The following is a 19,707-nucleotide window of genomic DNA, read 5'->3' on the forward strand; positions in this document are numbered from 1 at the left end:
ATGAATACGACTGAATGAAAGAAAGTAAGCACTCAATCAACATCACCGACCGGTTGACAGACTGAGCGCTGAGGTGGATTGGATGAAGTCCGTGCCTCCCTTGGGGCTCACAGTCTAGAGGGGGAGGAGAAAAGGTATCCTATCCTTATTTTACAGAAGTGGAAATTGAGGCATGAGGAAGTTAAGTGGCTTGCCCCAGGTCAGCCGGCAGGCAAGCGGCGGAGCTGGAATTAGAACTCAGATCTCACGACCCGCAGATCTTTCTAACGGGACACGCTGCTTCTCATCTAGGGGCAGGCAGAGAGCTGTACTGAGCGCCTGGGAGAGTCCAGTAGAGTTCTCTCCCCTCGGGGCCCATCTCCCTCTCCCTAGCCCCCACTGCCCACACCAGGCTCAAAGGGGGAAGTTGCCCAGCGGCCTGGGGAATCCCGGGGGGCCGTTTTCTCTCCTCGGAATACGTGGCCATCCTGCCCCGCCCTGCCCGCCGGGTTCCGGGGGGACGGCGGAGGTGGGGGTGGACGGGAAGGAAAACCGCCCCCAGAGCCCCCTCCCCTTCCCCACCAGGGACAGGGCCGGCCCGGGGATAAAGGAGGCAGACAGAGCCGGGGAAGCCAGGCGCTGTTTTTTATAAAAACTCAGTCTTAATTCACTCTTTAAAATCACATTCAAAAATCGGCAGAAACGCACCAGGGGGCGGAGGGAGGAGGGGAGGACCCGGGATGAGGGCCCAGGGCCGCGCCCACCCGGGCCCCTCCCTGCCCCCCAGAAGACACCACACGCGGAGCACAAGTGGCACGACGCGGGCAGGGGGCATGCAGCGGAGGGCAGCGCCCGGGTGCTGGGTGTTGGCACAGACACAGGGAACACTGGGGCCGGCGGGCAAGGCTGGGGCTGGGCTGGGGGCGAGGAGGAGGGGGGCGGGCACAGCCCCCGGCAGGCAGCCGGCGGGGTAGACGATCTGGGACCGGCTCAGGCTTCTGGGAGCTGGCTGGGCCGCACCCGTGTCTGGCACGGTGGCAGAGCCCGGCCTGGGGCTCGAGGGGGCGGGGATCGTTTGGCACTCACTACCTGGGTCCGCTCTGCGGGGCCCAGGAATCGGGATGGGGGTTGGGAAGGTGGGCGGGGCCCAGGACGCTGGAAGGGGGGGAGGAGGGGTAGGGGACGGTCCAGGCCCCCACCCCGGGCCCGGCAACCATCTCCACGTACGCCTCGGCCCGGGCCGGGCCTCAGGGGCCTGGCCGGGGCCGACAGGGCGGGTGGCTTCTCGGCACGGGGAGGGCGCGGTTGGCACAGAGAGCCGGGGGCACCAGCCACCCCCCCCGCCTCCCGACGGGGCCGGGCGGTGGCCGAGGCCGGCTGGCCGAGGGAGACTCCTCCCCGTCCTCCGTACCCCCCGTCCCGCCGGCTGGGCTGGAGGCGGGGCGGGGCCCGGGGCAGCGTGGGTGACGGGAGGGTGGAGCCGGGCCCGCGGAATCACAATAATTATAAAATAAAACATCTTCCGCTTGGCGGGAAACTTAATAAAAATCCAACCGAATAAATTAGAGGTTTACAAAAGGCTGGGGCAGGCCGGGGCTGGGCAGGGCGTCAGAGGCCGTTGGCACTGCCGCGTTGGACCAGTGGCATCTTGCTGAGCTCCACCACGGGTGAGCGCGGTTTGTCCTTCATCTTGGGCACCCGCTGCAGCAGCTGCTGGGCCTGGCGGTACGCTTCCCGCAGCTCCTTCTTCCACTGATCCAGCTCTGGGTCGCTCTGCCCCCGGGGCCCACGGGCACGGACGGACGGACGGACAGGCGGGGCACCGCACCGGCCCACGGACACACGTACGGACACACACACGGACACACGCACGGACACCCGGCCAGGTCAGTGGGCCGCCTTCTCTCGGGGGTGGGCAGCGGGTGGAGGGGCGAGTTCTCCCACTGGGGGATGGAGGGGCAGGATTCCCCTCCCACAAAGAGGCCCCACACCAGCTGCCCTCCCTCCCTTCACCTCGGGTGGCTGCTTTTCCCTTCTTCCTCCCTGTCCGTCCACTCCTCCCCTCCTTCCACCCTTCTTTCCCTCCTTTTCTCCCTTCCTTCCCTCCCTCCCTCCCTCCACTCGGGGCGACCGACTCTCCCTCCTTCGGTCCCACCCATCCTCTCCACTGTCCCACGCGGCCGATTCTCCCTCTCTCCGTCTCCCTCCCTCCCTCCCCCACCGCCGGCCAGTTCTCCCTCTTTCCGCCTCGGCCTCCCCCGTCCTTCCCCCGTCCTGCCCGTCCGGCCCTCCCTCCCTCCGCCTGGCACGGGCGCTCACATCACACTGCAGGACGAACTGCTTCCCTCCTCGGATCCTAAGCAGGAGGCACCTGCGCTCCTTGACCAGGGTCTCCTCCACGGCCTGTATCTCCTCCAGGGTCAGGAGACTCTGCTGCACGACCCCAAACAGGCGCTCAGGCGGCGGGCACCAGCTGGGGGTCTCTCCCCCATCCCCTCCGCCCCGACGCCACATCAGGCCTCCCGCCCCCCGCCATCGCAGGTCTGGCCCGCTCCCCGCTCCTCGCTGGGGCCTCACCCCGGCCCTCCGTTCCCCGCCCGCAACCTCCTCCGGCCCCCCCGCCCCCGGCCCACCCTCCCCAACGTGACCCCGCGCCCAGGTCCTTACCGGGGCCTCGCCCTCGCCCCGCCACTCCAGCCGGTTGGGGAACAGGTAGAAGTACCTGCGCTGCCAAGGGGTGAGGAAGGGGTTCCCCATCTTGGACATGTAGCCGTGCATGATGCAGTCTTTTCCCAAGGCGTACTCTGGGGAGACAGACAGGGTGAGCCCGGTCCCCCGGCCCCCGCCCCTCCGGCCTCGGCCCCCCCGCAGCTCCCACCCGCCCCCGGCCCCCAGCCTCACTTTGGCACCTGGTCGGCCCACCACGGAAGCAGGGCGCTGAGCGTCACGCTTGCGAGGCTACATGACAGTTAAGAGCCACAGTCCCTACTCTCAAAGGACCGATAATATTAACGATGATAACGATGGTACTCGTTAAACCCTTACTACATGATGATGGTGATGATTGTGGTATTTTTTTAAGCCCTCACTGTGTGCCAGGCACTATACTAAATGCTGGGATAGATACAAGATAATTGGGTTCTGTCCCGCGTAGGATTCAGTCTTAATCCCCACTTTACACGAGGTAACTGAGGCGCGGAGAAGTGAAATGACTTGTCCAAGGTCACACAACCAAGCCTGCGCTCTATCCGCTAGGCTACGCTGCTTCTCTTCTAATCTAATGGGGGAAGGCTTCCTGGAGGGGGTGAGACTTCAGGAGCCTTTGAAGATGGGGACACCTTCGGCCACGGGTGGCTTGGGCTGGTGGGGAAGGGAGAGAGCCAGGAGCCGGAGGTGACAGAGAGGAGAACGGGGCACAGAGGGAAGATTCCACTGGGAAGAGTGGAGAGCGCAAGCTGGGGGTGGGTGGGAGAGGGGCGAGGAAAAGGGCAAGAGCCGATGAGGCCCTTAGAGTCGATGGGGAGGCATTTCCGCTCGAGGCCGAGCAACAACTGGAGGCTTTCTAGGGGAGGGGGGACGTGCGCCGAACCCTCTCTGAGAAAACCGGTCCCGGCGGCGGAGTGAAGTACGGACCGGAGTGGGGAGAGACAGGAGGCGGGGAGGGTCGAGCGAGGAGGCAGACGCCGCAGTCCGGCGGTCTGGGATTCGGGCGAGGCCGGGCCCGAGGGGAGGTCGGGTGGGGGAGCGGCCCGGAGAGGGGGCGCCCATCAGCGCCGGTGGTCGTTTAAGAACTGCGATAGCGGTTTAAGGCTCACTAGGTGCCAGGCGCCGTACTGAACGCTGGAGGAGCTAGAAGGGGGCGGGTCGGAGGGGGAGCCTGTCCGGAGGGTCCCGGGCCCGGGCTCACCCTCCTCGTGGCCCAGCTGCTTGTTCTTGGCCCTCTTGCGGGCTTCCAACCGGTCGGTCTCGGCGTTGACCGCGTCGAAGACCGTCTCGGCCACCTCCTGCTGCCACCGCTCTGAGATGGTGAGGGGGAAGTTGCGGTAGAGCTCCTGGTCGCTGTCCAGCAACTGCACGTGCACAGATGGGGCGTGGGTGTGGGCACCGAGGGGCGCGGGCACCGAGCCGGGCTCACGGCCCCGTGGGCGGAGGCAGAGGCTCTGGGCCAGCAGGGGACACCGCCGGGGAGGGAGGGGGACGGGAACGGCCCCAGGGTGCGACCATCAGCTCCCGCCCCTCTGTGGATGACCACCTAATCCGACGATGATAATGACGACGACGACATCCGTTAAGCGCTTACTACGTGCCAGGCGCCGTACTGAGCGCTAGGGTGGAGCCAAGCAAATCGGTCTGGACGTAGTCCCGGTCCCACACGGGGCTCACGCTCTCGATCCCCATTTTGACAGACGAGGTGACTGAGGCACAGAATTGACTTGCCCAAGGCCACACAGCAGGCGAGTGGCGGGGCCGGGATGGGAACCTGTGACTTCCTGACTTCCGGGCCTGGGCTCTATCTACCACTCCACGCCGTTTCCACCTTCCATCTGACCTGCAGCCTGGAATCTCCCCCGGCGCCTCCAACTCACGGCACCCCAAAACGATCTCACTTCCTTCCCCAACCCTCTCCACCCACTGCTGACCTTCCCATCACTCAACGCCACCATCCCCCCCTTCCCCGCAAGCACCGCAAACTCGGCCTTCTCCTTCACTCGCCTCCTTCGACTCAACCTATTCGCTCAGTCACCAGATTCGGTTGGTTCTTTTTGGTTTTTGTGGTACTGAGCACCGGGGTAGAAGCGAGATAATCGAGGGTGGACGCAGTTCACGTTCCACATGGGGCTCACAGTCATACTTCCCATTTTACAGATAAGGTAATGCGCGCAGAGAAGTGAAGTGAACTGCCCAAGGTCACACTGCACACAGGTGGCGGGGCTGGGGTGCAAATCCAGGTCCTTCCGACTCCCGGGTCTGCGCTCCAGCCACTAGATCATCCTGCTTTTCTATCCACCTAAACGCCGCCACCGCGCTGGACCAAGAACTCAGATCCCGGCCTACTGCCTCCGGGCTGGCCTCCCTTCCTCCGGTCCACACTTCCGTGGCCCGCCCAGGTCATTTCTCTAAAACACTCTTCTGTGCACTTCTCCCGGCTCCTCCAAACCCTCCACTGGCAGCCTGCTCCTCTCTGCATCGAGCAGAAATTCTCGCCCGTTAACTTCCGGACTGTCTCGTTCACCTCTCCTCACCCGCTTCCACATCATACAGAAACCCCTGACCGTCGTCTTTACGGCCCTCGATCCCCTCGGCCCCTCCCACCTCGCCTCGCTACTCTCCTACTACAATCCAGCCGGCACGCTTTGCTCCTCTGATGCCCACCTTCCCGCCGTACACCTCCATCTTGTCCAGCTCGCCGCTGACCTCTCACCCCCGTCCTGCCTCTGGCCTGGAACGCCCTTCCCCCTTCATATCCGACAGACCGTCAATCCTCCCCCTCCTCGGAGCTTTACCCAAGGCCCATCTCCTCCAAGACGCCTTCCCCGACTGAGCCCTCATTTCCTCTTCTCCCATTCCCTTCTGCGTCATCCTGGCACTTGGATCTGTTCCCTGTATCCACTCCACCCTTAGCCCCACGACACTATCGTCCATGTTCACAATCTGCTTATCTACACTAAAGTCTGTCTCCCTGACCGGACTATAAGCCCACCGAGGGCACGGAATGGGTCTATCGGCTGTTGGACGGCACTCTCCCGGGGACTTAGTACAATGCTCCGCGCACGGTAAGCGCTCGATACATTTAAATTGATCGCTCTCTGGCCTCTGTATCCCGGCTCCCGCTCTTTGCCCCTCCCCACCTCCCCTTCTGATGGTTCCCGGCTCTCGCCCCGGACCTCGCGCTACTCTGGGACTCCCCGCGCCGCCCGTCCTGGGCCCCGACTCCGCGCCCCCCTCTGCCCCTCACAGACAAAGGCCCCCTGCTCTCTCCCCCCGCTACGGTGACGGACAGGTTCAGGTGAGGTCAGGTCAGGCTGAGGGGTGGGGGGCAGGGCGGGGTGGGGTCGGGACCCCCGTCGCACCTTGATTCCCTTGGTGTCCTCCTCGTCGAAGGAGCCGATGTCGAAGGCGTCGGCAGCGTTGACCTCCCCGCGGGGCGGGATCAGCGGGGGCGGGTACTGGGGCACCAACGAGCACAAACGCCGTCACCGGGCCGCCGGGCGGGCGCTCCGGCCCGGCCCCCGTCTCCCCCGCCCCCAGCCCAGCCCCCAGCCCAGCCTGCCCTCGGTCACCTTCTGTAGGAAGACCATCTGCCAGTCCACGGTGCTGAAGAAGGGGTCCTCCTTCACCTCCTGGGCCCTGTGGTGGTATATGTTAAGAACTGTGGTACTTGCTAAGTGCTTACCAGGTGCCAGGCGCTGTACTGGGCCCTGGGGTGGATACAAGCAAAACGGGTTGGACACGGTCCCCGTCCCACGTGGGGCTCACCGTCTCAATCCCCGTTTTACAGGTGAGGGAACTGAGGCCCTGAGAAGGGAAGTGACTTGCCCAAGGTCACAGAGCAGACCAGTGGCCGAGCCGGGATTAGAACCCACGACTTTCTGACTCCCGGGCCCGGGCTCTATCCGCTACACTCTGCCGCTTCTCAGAGACACTGGCGGCAGAGACACCAGATGGGTCGGTCGGGCTCGGCCCGGGGTCCCGAGCGTGGGGAGACGCCCTGGGCCGTGCCGGTCCTAGGAAATCCGGTCCGCCTGTCCGGCCCCCCGCCCTCGGCCTCGCCCCCCGCCCCCATCCCCGCCGGGGCACTCACCCCCGGCCCAGACAGCCCAGTCTGCGGTTCACGTCTCTCTGCAGCAACCCTTCCAGCAGGGACCGAAGCTCCGGGGAGAACGAGTCCGGCATCTCCACGGTCTGCGGGGGGGTGGGAGGCGGGGAGCCCCTCAGGCCAGGCCGCGGGGGGACCAGCTCCCCGTCTCTGCCCGCCTCCCCCATCATTAGTGTCCAGGCCGGGGAGCCGGAGTCAGCTCAGAGCCTCTTTCTGGCATCCCCCCCCAGCCCCGGCCCCGGCCTCACCCCGACCTCGCTCACCGTGGTCAGAGTCATGCGGTCGATCTCGTGCTTGTCCTTGGTCTTGTGCTGCCGGAAGGGGCTGTGCCTGTGGTCGGGGGGGTGGGGGGGGGACGGACAGATAGGGCCCCCCCGCCATCGGGTCAACCCCAGACCGGCTCCCCCGACCCCGTCCCCCAGCCCGCCATCTGGCCCCCAGCCCCGGCTCCGGCCTGAGCCTCCACCTCTTCCCCAGCCAGGGGTCCGCGGAGGGGGAAGCGGCGTGGCCCCCTGGGCTCCCGAGTCCCCCGGGATCCCGGCTCACCCCCGTAGCAGCTTGAAGAGCATGCAGCCCAGGGAGAACCAGTCCGCGCTGCTGTCGTACGCCACCCCCTTCTGCAGCACCTCCGGAGCCATGTACCCGTGGGTGCCCCTGCAGAGAGCGCCGGGGACAACAGTCAGGGGGCACCGACGGCGGGGAAGGGAGGGATGGAGGGCAGGCCTGAGGGCGAGATGGGGGGCGGGTCCGAGGGAGGAGGGAAAGAGGGAGGGCGGGGTGGATGGAAGGAGGGCGGGCAGGGCGGAAGGAAGGGGAGAGAGAGAGGGTGGGGTGCAGGGGAGGAGGGAGAGGGTGGAGGGAAGGAGAGAGGAGGGAATGAGGCAGGGCGGGGCAGAGGGAAAGAGGCCGGAGGGTGAGAGGGACGGTGAGGGAAGGAGGGCGGGGTGGAAAGAAGGAGGGCGGGCACAGAGGAGAGAGGGAGAATGGGAAGGTTGGGCCTAACTGGCACTGACACGCTGGCATGAGGCTTCTTCTTGGAGAAGTCACAGGCGAGACCCAGGTCCGAGATGCGCACGTGGCCGAACTCGTCCAGCAGGATGTTGGCCGGCTGCAGGGGGAGACCGGGATGGGTCGGGGCGCGGCCCGGAGCAGAGCAGAGGGCTGCCGGATGGACGGATGGATGGACAGACGGGGAGCCGAGGGTTCCTTCCTCCCCCTAAAAGCCCTGAGGTGACCCCACTGGACTCCAGGGAACAGCGGGGCGGAGATGGAAGGGGGAGAGTTGGGAGGAAGGGTGTTGGGGGGCGTCCGCGGAGAGTCGCTGGGGAGAGTCGGGGACGGAGAGGGGTGCCTGATGGCCTGTGCCGGATCTCTGAGGGGAGAGTCAGGGGTGTGGGACGGTCCAATGTTGGGTCACTGGGGGAGAGTCAGGGATGGAGGGGGAGAGGCAGGGGTGTGGGATGGTCTGAGCCCCCGGGTCTGGGTCTGGGCCCCTGGGGGAGAGTCGGGAATGGAGAAGGGAGAGTCAGGGGTGTAGGATGATCCGTGCTGGGTCAGCAGGGGAGAGTCTGGGATGGAGAAGGGAGAGTCAGGGGTGTAGGATGGTCTACGTGGGGTCACTGGGGGAGAGTCAGGGATGGAGAGGGGAGAGTCAGTCGGGGTGTAGGTGGTCCACGCTGGGTCCCTGGCGGGGCAGATGGGTGGCCATTGGGGCACTGCTCGGCGCTGATGTTGTAAGTCAGCAGACCCCGCAGCCAGGGCCCGGGCCCGGCTGCCTCCAAAAACCGCCCTATGTGAGCTGGGAATGAGCGGCAAGGGGCAGGGGGCCCAGGACTCTGGTCTGGAGGTGGTCTGGGGATGGGAGCCTGCGGACATCAGGGATAGGGACCAGGGACCCGGCAAGCTCTCCGACTGGTTCCGAGGTGCCATCGGTGAAGGCCGGTGCGGTGGCCCGTGTGTGGGTCTGTGCGTCGGCGGTCGCGGGGAGGATTGGGGCGTCCGCTCACCTTTAGGTCCCGGTAGACGACGAAGCGGTTGTGCATGTGCTCCAGACCCAGGATGATCTCGGCGGCGTAGAAACGCATGTCGGACTCGGAGAAGACGCCGTGCTGGGACAGGTGATAGTGCAGGTCTCCCCCTGCCGGAGGACGGGAGCGGGCACGGCCTGCTCAGTGCCGGGGCGGGGCCGGGTGGGAGGGCGCGGGGTTAGGGGGCGATGGGGGGCCTCTCACCGTTCATGAGGTCCAGGATGAAGCTGAGCTTGTCGGGCGTTTGGAAGGCGTAGGACATGCAGACGATGAAGGGGCAATCCTGGGGGTAGGCGAGGGGGGAAATCAGCTGGGAGCTCGGGGCCGTGGGGATGCAATCGGGGCGGGGGGCCGGGGGGCAGGTGGACCCGGGGCCAGGGCCGTGGGGCCGGCGGGCCGGCGGATCTGGAACCGTTAGCCAGGCGGGCTGGGGATGAGGGGCAGGTGGATCTGGAGCCGAGGGCGCGGGGCACTCGGGCCGACGGACCTGGGGCGGGTGGACCCTGGGGCCGTGGGTGTGGGGCACGTGGGCCAGTGGCTCCGGGGCACGGGGCGGGTGAACCGGAGGACCCAGGGCCGTGGGGCAGGTGGACCGAGGACCGGGGCATGGGGCAGGTCCGGCTGGGGAGGAAGGGAGGGCTCACCCCAGTGCTGACAAGGGACAACATGATGCGCTCGTTCAAGGCCAGCGTCTCTCCCTGCTTCATCTTGATGCGTTTCTTGTCCAGACACTTCATGGCATACCTAATCATCATCATTTTGGGGTTTGGTAAGCGCTTAATCTGTGAACAAGCGCTGGGCTGGGGAAGGGGGGGAAGAGTGACTGTTGGGCGGATTTGAGGAGGGAGGGCGTTCCGGGCCAGAGGCGGGACGTGGGCCGGGGCTCGGCGGCGAGATCGAGGCTCGGCGAGTAGGTTAGCGGCACCGGAGGAGCAGAGCGTGCTCCACCCTGAGTTGGATACGTTCGGTCCATCAATGGTATCTATTGAGCGCTTACTGTGTGCGGAGCACTGTACTGAGTGCCTGGGAGAGTACGATACAAAAGAGTTGCTAGATAACAGGCCCTGTCCACAAGGAGTTTAGTCTACAGAGGGAGGGAGACAGAGAGGGAGACAGACGTTAATAAATTACGGAGGCGAAGCTGAGCGCCGCGGGGCCGAGGATGGAATGAATAAAGGATACGAATCGAAATGCGAGGGTGAAGCAGAAGGGAGAAGGGGTGAGGGAAATGCGGGCCTAATCAGGGAGGGCCTCTGGGAGGAGACGTGATTTTGATACGGTTTTGAAGGCGGGGAGAGCGATCGTCCGGTGGAGATGAAGGGGCGGGGATTCCAGGCCAGGCGCAGGACGTGGGCAAGGGGTCGGCGGCGAGACAGACGCGACGGAGGTACCGTGAGCTCGTCGGCATCAGGGGAGTGAAGTGTGCGGGCTGGGTTGGAGTAGGAGAGCGGCGAGGTGAGGTAGGAGGGGGAGAACTGAGTAAGAACACGTATCGGATCCTCACTTGAGGAGAGTGAAGCAGCACGGCCTAGTGGAAAGAACACGGACCTGGGAGTCAGGGGACCTGGCTTCTAATCCCGGCTCTGCCACCTGCTCGCCTCACCTGAAAATTGAGGATTCGATCCCCGTTCTCCCTCCTGCTCTGACTGTGAGCCCCCTGCGGGACAGGGATTCTGTCCGATCTGATTAGCTCGTACGGATCCCGGCGCTCAGAACGGTCCTCGACACACAGCGAGCGCTTAATGAATGCCACGACGGTTAATCACGAGAGAAGTGAAGCGACTCGTCCAAGGTGACCCAGCAGGGAGATGGCGGAGCCGGGATGAGAACGCGGGTCCTCCGGCCGGGGCTCTCTCCCTGGCAGGGGGCGGAGCTCAGGGTCCTGCCGGCCCGGGGCCCCGGTAGGGACCGGGTGGGTGAGCGGGTGGGGGCAGGCCTGGGACCGCTGCGGCTCTCGGGGTGCCCAGGGGCCACTCACATCTTTCCCGTGTCAGCTTTGCGGCAGCCGTACACCTCGCCGAAGCCGCCGCGGCCGATGATGCGGTGGACGCTGAAGTCGTTCATGGTCAGCTGCGGGGCGGGGCGGCCCGATCGGTCAAATCGCCAATCGGCGGCAATTTACCGAGTGCCGACCGGGGGCGGAGCCCCGGGCTAGGCGCTTGGGAGAGCACCGTACGATCAGGTTGGCAGACGGGCTTCCTGCCCGCGGTGGGGCTCTGCAGCCCCCCTCGAGGGGGCAGCGCGTGGGGGCTCCCGGGGCTGAGACCGGCAGCGTCCCCTACCTCACCGACCCCCACCGTCCCAGCGCCTCGAGGTGCCCCCCACTTCCTCGGGCCCTTCACAGCCCCCACCCCCGGCGGTGCCCCTCCCCTTCCGGCCCCTCGCAACCCCCAGCCTCCGGCAGCGCCTCCGCCCCACCCCTCCGGCCTCCCGTAACCTCAGCCACCCCCCACCAGCCACCGGGGCCGTGGGGTCCCGCAGCCCCCCGGGGCCTCCGCGTCCCGCCCGCCTCCCTCCTCCTCTCACCCCCTACTCACGTGGATGTTCAGCTCGACGTTCTTCCACTGGCAGAACCGGGTGAACTTCTCGCTGAAACGGCAGGACCGGGCTCAGGCCTCGGGCCCTGGGGGTCGGGCCCCCTCCCCGGAGCCTCTCAGGCCCCGCCCCTCGAGCCTCGGGCCCCGCCCGGGTGGGCGGGCAGACGGCCCCTCGGCGGTCGGCCGGTCCGACGGGACGGAGCGGGTCGGGGGATGGCGCGGGAGGTGGTCCTGACCGGTCGGGGAGACCCGGGGGGGGGTCCCCGATGGCCACGGGCGGAGGCTGCCGGCCCTCCCCGCGTCCCCCGGCCCCACACCCACCTCTCAATGAACCGCTGGAACACTGCCCCCCCGCAGGCTCTGGCAGATCTCCTCGATGTACGGCTGTGGGTGGGGGCGGGGAGAGGGGAGGAGCGGGGGACCGGGCACAGCTCAGTCCCCGGGGCCCAACCCCGGCCCCGCCCAGCCCCTCCCCAGCCGAGGAGGCCCAGCGCGTGGGGGGCGGAGGGGCGTGCGAGGCGGGGGAGGCCGGCGGGCGGGGGGAAGGGGCGCTAGGTGCTCGGGGAGCGACCCGCCGAGAAGTCGCACGTTCCCGGGGGGCCGCCGGGAGCTTCCTCTCTGAGGCGGGGGGGGGGCGGGGCCGGCGAGACGGGCGCCGGCCTGGCGGGGGCGAGGCCGGGGCTGCGAGGCACGAGGGGGGCGGGCCAGGTGGAGCCCCGGTGCACACCTGGAACAGATCGGGCGGCACTTGACGCTTCAGGAGGTGGCTCTGCACGTGCTCGGTTGCGCTCTTGGAGAAGGTCTGAGGGAGGAGGGGGGGAGGAAGCAAGTCAGGGCCGGTGCCCCTCCTCGCCCCCCGGGGTCGGGACCCGGGGCGGGCGGAGGGACACGGCCCCGGCGGGGGGACGTGGTCCGAGAGGAACACGGCCCCGGCGGAAGGACGTGGCCCAGGCGAGGGGACGGGATCCGGATTCTGGCGGAGGGACGCGGCCCGGGCGGAGGGTCGGGGTCCGGCGGGGGGACCCGGCTTGGGTGGAGAGGCCCGGTGGAGGGACGCGGCTCGGGCGGAAGGACAAGAGCCGGCGGAGGGCCGCGGCCCGGGAGGGACAAGAGCCGGCGGAGGGACGGGGTGCGGGCGGACACTCACGTGGGAGCAGGCCAGCAGCTCCTTCATAATGTAGAGATCGAAGATCTCCTTGCTCTTGGTGCCGCGCTCTTCCTCCGAGTCCAGTTTCTCGTACTTCTTGATCTGGGGGACGGAGCGCGGGGGTCAGTGGGGCCCCACCCGCTCCCCAGGCGCGCCCCCCGCCGCCCGCCCCAGGACTCACCTCCTCGTAGAACTCCACCTGAGGCTTGGCCTCATCCCCGAGGGCAAGGCAGAAATCCTTGAACAACAGGTAGCCTGGAAGTCCAGCCGCCCGCGTGAGGTCCCTCTGCGCCCGCTTCCGGCCCCCAGCCCCATCCCCGGCCCTAAGTGGCGTCCGGCGGCATCCCGGCGGGGGGGGGGGGGGGGGGGGGGGAGGGGGACGAGGTGTGGGGGGAGAGGAGCCCACCAGGATGCTGGGGCAGCTCGGGCCCAGGTGTTCCCCCGGGGGGAGAGGAGCCCACCAGGATGCCGGGGCAGCTCGGGCCCAGGTGTTCCCCCGGGCCCACCCCCGCTCTCCCCTCCCACATCCCCATCTCCCAGGCAACGGGCCCAAGGGGTCCGGGAAGGCGGGGGCGACAGCCACCCGTGAGAGCCTGGAGGTGGGGGTGGGGCTGGGCGACCACAGGGAGGAGGTTGCGCCCACAGGAAGTGCCCCGCCTCTTCCTGCCCATTCCGCCAACCGCCCGACCAGCTGCAACTCTCAGAAACGTCCCCCCAACCCCTCCCCCGGCCCCGGCCCGGGCACCCCGGCCCGGCGCGGGGCTCCCCCGGCCCAAGGTGGATTGACCCGGGCCGGGCCGCCTCCGCCCACCTCCCATCCAGGGCAGGGGTCCCTCAACCCACCGTGAACTCGCCGGGCCCACTCGTTCATCCAGTCGTATTTACTGAGCACTTTCTGTGCGCAGAGCACCCTACTAAGTGCTTAGCACAGAAGGGGCTCCCCCGTCCCCAGCTCCCCATTGACTCACCCGGCCCAGACCCCCCCCCCCCCCAGCCCCCAGCTCCAGCCCAGTACGGGTCTCCCTCAGCCCACCGTGGCCTCCCCCAGCCCGTGACGGACCCCGAGGCCGGAGCCGGGCGGGTTGGGGCCTCGCGGGGCCCGGGGCGGCCGGGGTCTCCCTCCCCGCCCGCCTCACCTAGCTTCTGCGAGAAGATCTTCTCAAACGTGATCTCTCCCCGGTCCTGCAGGTACCTCTGCATGACGCTGCGGATGCTGGGGGGACAGGAAGGACACGCAGGGCGGCGGTCGGACGGCTGGACGGAGCTCCTGCCTCCCCGACGTCTGAACCCCACGCCCCTCCCCTCAGAGCGGACCTCTCCCCACAGCCAGGCTCTGGTCAGCTGGTCAACACCAAGGCGGGGGTGCTCACCCTAGTACCCTGTCCCCCGTCCCCTTTCGGCCTGGCCCCGGGGCCAGCAAAAGCCTCCCGGCCTCCAGCCTCTCGCCCTCCAGCCTCTCCCAACGGCCCAGGCCCCTCGCGGCCTCCGGCCTCTCCCCATCAGTCCAAGATCAAGATCCTGATAATTGCGCTATCTGTTAAGGGCTTGCTATGCAAATGTCTTGTGGGAATTAAAGGTATGAGGGAGTTTAGGTAAAATTCTCATCGTTGCAAGTGGAAGCTCTTCGGTGGGGGTGGGTTGTGGTGAAATTTCCCGGGCCTTCTGGCATTGGAAGTGGTTTTCCTCTACATCTTGTGGGCAGGGAACGTGTCTACCGACTGCTGTCCTCTCCTAAACGCTTAATTCAGCGGTCCGCACACCATAAGCGCTCGATAAATACTACCGACTAAATCCTACCGACCACGCGCCCGGAGCCGTACTGCGTGCTGGGAGAGTAAGAAGGACGGCATCTGTTAAGCACTTTTGTGTGCCAAGCACTGCTCTAAGCGCTGGAGTAGATACGAAGCTATCAGGTCGTTCCACGTTGGGGCTCACCGTCTTAATCCCCATTTTACAGATGAGGTCACCGAGGCCCAGAGAAGTGAAGGGACTCGCCCAAAATCATACAGGTGACAAGTGGTGGAGTCAGGATGAGAACCCACGGCCTCCGACTCCCAAGCCCGGGCTCTTTCCGCTAAGCCACGCCGCAAGATCCGTCAGGTCAGGCCCAACCCCTGTCCCACAAAGGGCTCCCGGTCTCCGTTGGAGGGAGAAGGGGATTGACGGGGGTCGGAGTCGGGATTAGAACGCGGGTCTCCCGACTCCCAGGTCTGTGCTCTTTCCCCTTGGCCACGCTGTGACGACGACTCCTCGCTCCACCTCCCCCTCGGACCGCGAGCCCCACGATTACCTTCCACCGAACCCTGACCTCAGGACCCGGTGCCAGGCACGGAGTTAAAGCTGTCCCTGTCACTATTACCGCGACGCCATTCGTTGCGTGCTTCGCTCTGGGTCAAGCACTGTTCTGAGTGCTGGATTGGGGAAGATAATCAAGTTGGACCCAGGCCCTGTCCCACCTGGGCCTTACGATCTAAGCAGAAGGAAGAAGAGGTATTTAATCCCCATTTTACGCTTGAGAAAACGGAGGCCCAGAGGGGTTAAGTGACCCACGCAAGGTCACGCAGCCAGCAACCGACATCGGGGAACGGGTCCTCCGACTCTCAGGCCTGGGATCCTAGAGCTGGGCCACGCTGCACCGATGGCTACCGTCCTCTCCCAAGTGCTTAGTACGGTGCTCTGCACCCAGCGAGAGCTCAAAAAACAACACTGGACGGCTGACCCATCAACAGCCGCCCACGCCACCCTCAAACTGGGGATTTCATCTAGCTCCATCCCCAGCCCTGGGGCTCGGGAGGGCCTTTCCATTTCGTTTCTCCTGATTCCACCCCTTGCAGAGCCGCCTGTCCGCCCTCCCCGGCGGTCAACTGCCCGGGGCCCGGGCCGCCGCTTCTCTTCTCCTTTCCCTTGGGCAGCCTGGGGTAGGGAAGCAGAACGCAGAAGAGAAGCGGAGTGAGGAGGAGAAGCAGCGCAGCCTAACGGAAAGAGCCCAGGCCTGGAAGTCAGGAGACCTGGGTCCTCATGGCGGCTCCGCCGCTTGCCTCTGTGCCTCAGTTTCCTCACCCGTAAAATGGGGTGCAAATACCTGGTTCTCCCTCCCCCGCGTGGGGCAGGATTATCTGCTAACCGCGTGCTGCATACGGCGCTTGGCACAGAGTAAGCGCCGAACAAGTGCCCCGGTCGTTACCGGCGGTCCTACTACCCTGAGGCGCTCAGTACAGTGTGCAGCACAGAGCGGGCGCTCCTCGCTCGGTAAACAGTGCCTCGGCGAGCGCTGCGCGGGCATCCCCCGGGACGGCGCCGGGGCGCTGGCGGGGAGTGGGACGGGGCACTGTGGGAGGCGCCCACCTGGGAGGCAGGTGGTGTGGTGAGTCACCCGCTGACACTTGCCGGAGGCGACAGGTGTCTCGGCCCGAGGCGGGCCACCACCGGTTCCTGCTGCCCCCGGGGAGGCCGGGGGAGAATGGGAGAGGCTGGGAGAGCCCAAGAGGGTCTGGGGGAGGGTTGGGGAGAGTCCGAGAGAGGCCGGGAGAGTCCGACAGAGGCCGGGACGGTCCGAGAGAGCCCAGAGGCGGCCGAGGGAAGCCGGGAGGGTCCGAGAGAGTCCGGAAGAAGCTGGGGGAGGTCGGGAGAATACGAGGGAGTCTGTCAGAGGCCGCAAGAGTCTGGGAGAGGCCAGAGGAGTCCAAGAGAGTCCGGGAGAGGGCTGGGAAGAGGTCGGGAGAGTCCAAGAGGGTCTGGGAGCTGCCGGGAGAAGCCGGGAGAGGGCGGCGGGAGTCCAGAGTCCAGGATGGGCCGGCAGAACCCGAGGCCCGGGCAGGGCAGGGCGGGAGGGGGCCATCCCAGGCCCGTCCTAGATGCCAAGCCTCAGTCCCGCCCCACAGCCGAGGTGAGGCCACCCGGCCACGTGGGAGGGCAGGCCGGGAGCCACGATACAGTGGGGGAAACCGGAAGCCCGAGGCCACCACCACGGCGGGGGCCCCGGGGGCCGCGCGCCAAGCCCGTTCCCCCACGGCCCCTTAGGGTGCACGTGGCCGCTCGGCGGAGGGCCTGGGAGAAGCCACCCTCCTCCCCGCTGCCCAATGCCTGACACTCGGTGGCTGGATGTTTTTCTTCTAACGGCACCTGTTTACTGAGGGTCAAACGCTGCCCTAAGCGCTGGGGTGGATACGAGCGAATCGGGTGGGACGCGGGCCCCGTCCCAGAGACCCAAGCTGGAGGCCCCGAGGTGGAGCTGCCGCCCCACGGGTCCTTTCCCGGGGGGCTTCGTGCCGCCTCCCCGCCCCCAGCGGGCGTCCCGGGCCACCAGCGGGGCGAGGGGCCCCGGAGGGTCATCTCCGTGAGCCGGCCACTTCCTCCCCGCCGAGCCCCGGCCCGACCGCCTCTGCTCCCCTGACCCTGCCGGCGGCCCCGGTTCCTGTTTTCGCCGTCGCATCCAAGCGCGGAGAGGAAGGACCCGGGCGGCGACCTGCTGGGCGCCCGGACCCGAGACCCCGGCCCGGAGGGGCCTGCTCGGGGGGCGGCGGGTCTGACCCTGGGCGGCCGGGGGGCCACGTCGGGCACCTCGCGCCCGGCCCCCCGGCCGGGCTCTGGAGCGTGCCAGGCCCACGTCCTCCCGCTGTCTCGGAACGCCCTCCCTCCTCACCTGCTCCAAACTCACTCTCTTCCCCCCTTCAAAGCCCTACGGAGAGCTCACCTCCTCCAGGAGGCCTTCCCAGACTGAGCCCCCCCTTTTTCCTCTGCTCCCCCTTCCCCACCTCTCAGCTAAGCCCCCTTTCCCTCTGCTCTTCCCGCTTCCCCTCGGCACCCTGCTCATCTGTACATATCTCTATCGCCCTATTTATTTCAATGCGGCGTCCGTCCCTTCGATTCTACTCATCGCGTGGCTCAGTGGACAGAGCCCGGGCTTTAGAGTCGGGGCTCATGAGTTCGAATCCCAGCTCTGCCACTTGTCAGCTGTGTGACCGTGGGCGAGTCACTTCACTTCTCTGGGCCTCAGTTCCCTCATCTGGAAAATGGAGATTAAGACCGTGAGCCCCACGTGGGACAACCTGATTCCCCTGTGTCTACCCCGGCGCTTAGAACAGTGCTCGGCACATAGTAAGCGCTTAACAAATACCAACATGGCGATGAAGTCGTCTTGCTTTCTGTCCGCCCGGCTCCCCCGATTAGACCGTGAGCCCGTCGACGGGCAGGGAGGGTCTCCATCTGTTGCCGAATTGTCCATTCCTGTGTCCATGTCCAACACAGTGTTCTGCACCTGGTAAGCGCTCAATAAATACTATGCAATCCAAGTACCCTCGGGGTGGGCCCTTCCCTGCCACCAGCAGCCGGGACATGAGGGTCCACGCCACTCAGGAGCGAGGTGGGGAGGGACGGGGACCCCCTTAGGTCTTTTCCAGCTGCGACCCCCCCCCCCCGCCCTTTCTACCACCCGAGGGGGCCGGAAAGGGAGCCGCATCCCAAAGCCGGGAGTCCAGAGGCCTGAGTTCCAGGTCCGGCTCCCCCACCGGCCCGCTGGGCGACTTTGGGCAAGCCATGTCGCCCTTCCTCCTCGGAAACAGGGGGGTTAAAATCTGTTCCACTCCGTCTGGGAGACCCCCCCCCCCCATGGGACGGGGGCTCAAGCCGTGCCATCTGCGGGTCTCGTCCCCACCTCGGCGCTTAGCACAGTGCTCGGCACGGAGTAGAAGCACCCCCTCCACCCTCCCTTCATCCCAGGCCCTAAGCCAAGGTGGTCCGGGAGCCCAGTTAATAACCAGAGGGGTGTCCGTTAAGCGCATCCTAGGCGCTAAACTCCGCTCCGAGCGCTGGGAGGGGGGACCCGAGCTAATGAGACGGGACGGTCCCCGTCCCCCACGGGGCTCACACTCACCCCCCGATGCGCGGATAACCGAGGCCGCGGGGGCGCGCGCACCGGGGAATTAGAACCCGGGTCCCCCGAGTCCCAAAGCCGCAGCGTTGGGCCCGGAGCGAGGGTGGGTCCGGTCCGGGGGGCGGGGGGGGGGGGAGGGGGGGAGGGAGCGGAGGGTCTGACCTGGGCTCGGGCAGGAGGATCTTCTTGCTGGCGCGGGCGGCGGGGGTGGCCTTGCTCTTCTCCATGGCCATCAGGTAGCTCACGTCGGCCAGCACCGCCTCCAGGTCCGCCATCTTGCCGCCGCTCCGCGCCCCTCCGGCCGCCCGACCGACCCGCCGACCCACCGGCCGACCGGTCCCGCCTCTCCCTTCCTCCCCCGCCCCGGCTCCCGGGCGGCCGCGATCACGGGCCCGGCCTCATGGCCCCCACCCCCGGCCCAAAGCCGGACAGACGGACGCACGGCCGACACACGCACAGACCCACAGACGGACAGACCGGCGGAGCGGGGGGGGCGGGGGGGGGCGGGGACGCACCCGGAAGGGCTCGGGGGCGGGGCCCCGAGAGGACGGGGAGCGGGGCGGGGCGGGGCGCAGAGCCGGAAGTGGCGGCCGAGGGGCGGGGGACACGGGGGATGAGGCTGAGGGCGGGGCCAAAGCCGGAAGCGGCGGTGGGGGGAGGGGGCGGGGCCTCAGGGGACCGGGGGCGGGGTCAAAGCCGGAAGGGGCGGAGATAGGGGCGGGGCCACGGGGGTTGGGGCGGGACCACAGGCGGAAGAGGCGGGGGAGGGGCTCGAAGGGCGGGGCCCCAGGGGATGAGGGGTGGGGCCTCGTGAGGAGGGGGGGCAGTGGGCGGGGCCCAAACCGGAAGGGGGAGGGACCCGAAAGGGGCGGGGCCACGGGGCGCGAGGGGCGGGGCCCCGAGGGGAGGGGAGGGGCCAAAACCGGAAGTGGCTGGTGGAGGGGGCTGAAAGGGGCGGGGCCACAGGGGATGAGGGGAGGGGCCCCGAGGGGGCGGGGGCGGGGCCAAACCAGGAAGGGGCGGGGGTGGGGGGCACGAGGGGCGGGGCTCCAAGAGGAGGGGGCGGGGGGCGGTGGGCGGGGCCCACACCGGAAGTGGGTGGGGTGGGCGTTAGGGGCGGGGCTTTAGGGGGCGCCGCCAGTAGGGGGCGGGGTCCAGCAGGGTGTGGCGGGGCGGGGCCACCGTCGGAAGTGACGTGGGCGGGGCCCGGAGGGGCGGGGCCAAGTCTGGAGGGGGCGGGGCTTGGAGGGCGGCGGGGCGGGGCCTGTGGAGGCGGGGCCCAGCAGGGAGGGGGCGGGGGCTGAAGAATAACAATAATAGTAATAATA

General features: G+C 67.3%; 1 protein-coding gene across 1 annotated transcript; it reads right to left on the reverse strand.

The window, feature by feature from the left end:
* Positions 1 to 609: 609 nt before the first annotated feature.
* GRK2 (G protein-coupled receptor kinase 2) lies at positions 610 to 18,704 on the reverse strand. Its single transcript, XM_029060967.2, is given in 22 exon segments — positions 610 to 1,752; positions 2,299 to 2,412; positions 2,647 to 2,783; positions 3,887 to 4,049; positions 6,051 to 6,146; positions 6,261 to 6,327; positions 6,782 to 6,882; positions 7,060 to 7,126; positions 7,343 to 7,450; positions 7,810 to 7,904; positions 8,803 to 8,933; positions 9,028 to 9,106; positions 9,468 to 9,567; positions 10,802 to 10,893; positions 11,361 to 11,412; positions 11,682 to 11,704; positions 11,706 to 11,744; positions 12,088 to 12,162; positions 12,508 to 12,609; positions 12,689 to 12,762; positions 13,644 to 13,720; positions 18,542 to 18,704. Coding segments are annotated over 22 exon segments (2,070 nt in total). The 5' UTR covers positions 18,655 to 18,704; the 3' UTR covers positions 610 to 1,587.
* Between the last annotated feature and the right edge of the window lie 1,003 nt (positions 18,705 to 19,707).

Source organism: Ornithorhynchus anatinus, chromosome 3 (genome assembly GCF_004115215.2).
Source record: "Ornithorhynchus anatinus isolate Pmale09 chromosome 3, mOrnAna1.pri.v4, whole genome shotgun sequence".
NCBI classification, from domain to species: Eukaryota; Metazoa; Chordata; class Mammalia; order Monotremata; family Ornithorhynchidae; genus Ornithorhynchus; species Ornithorhynchus anatinus.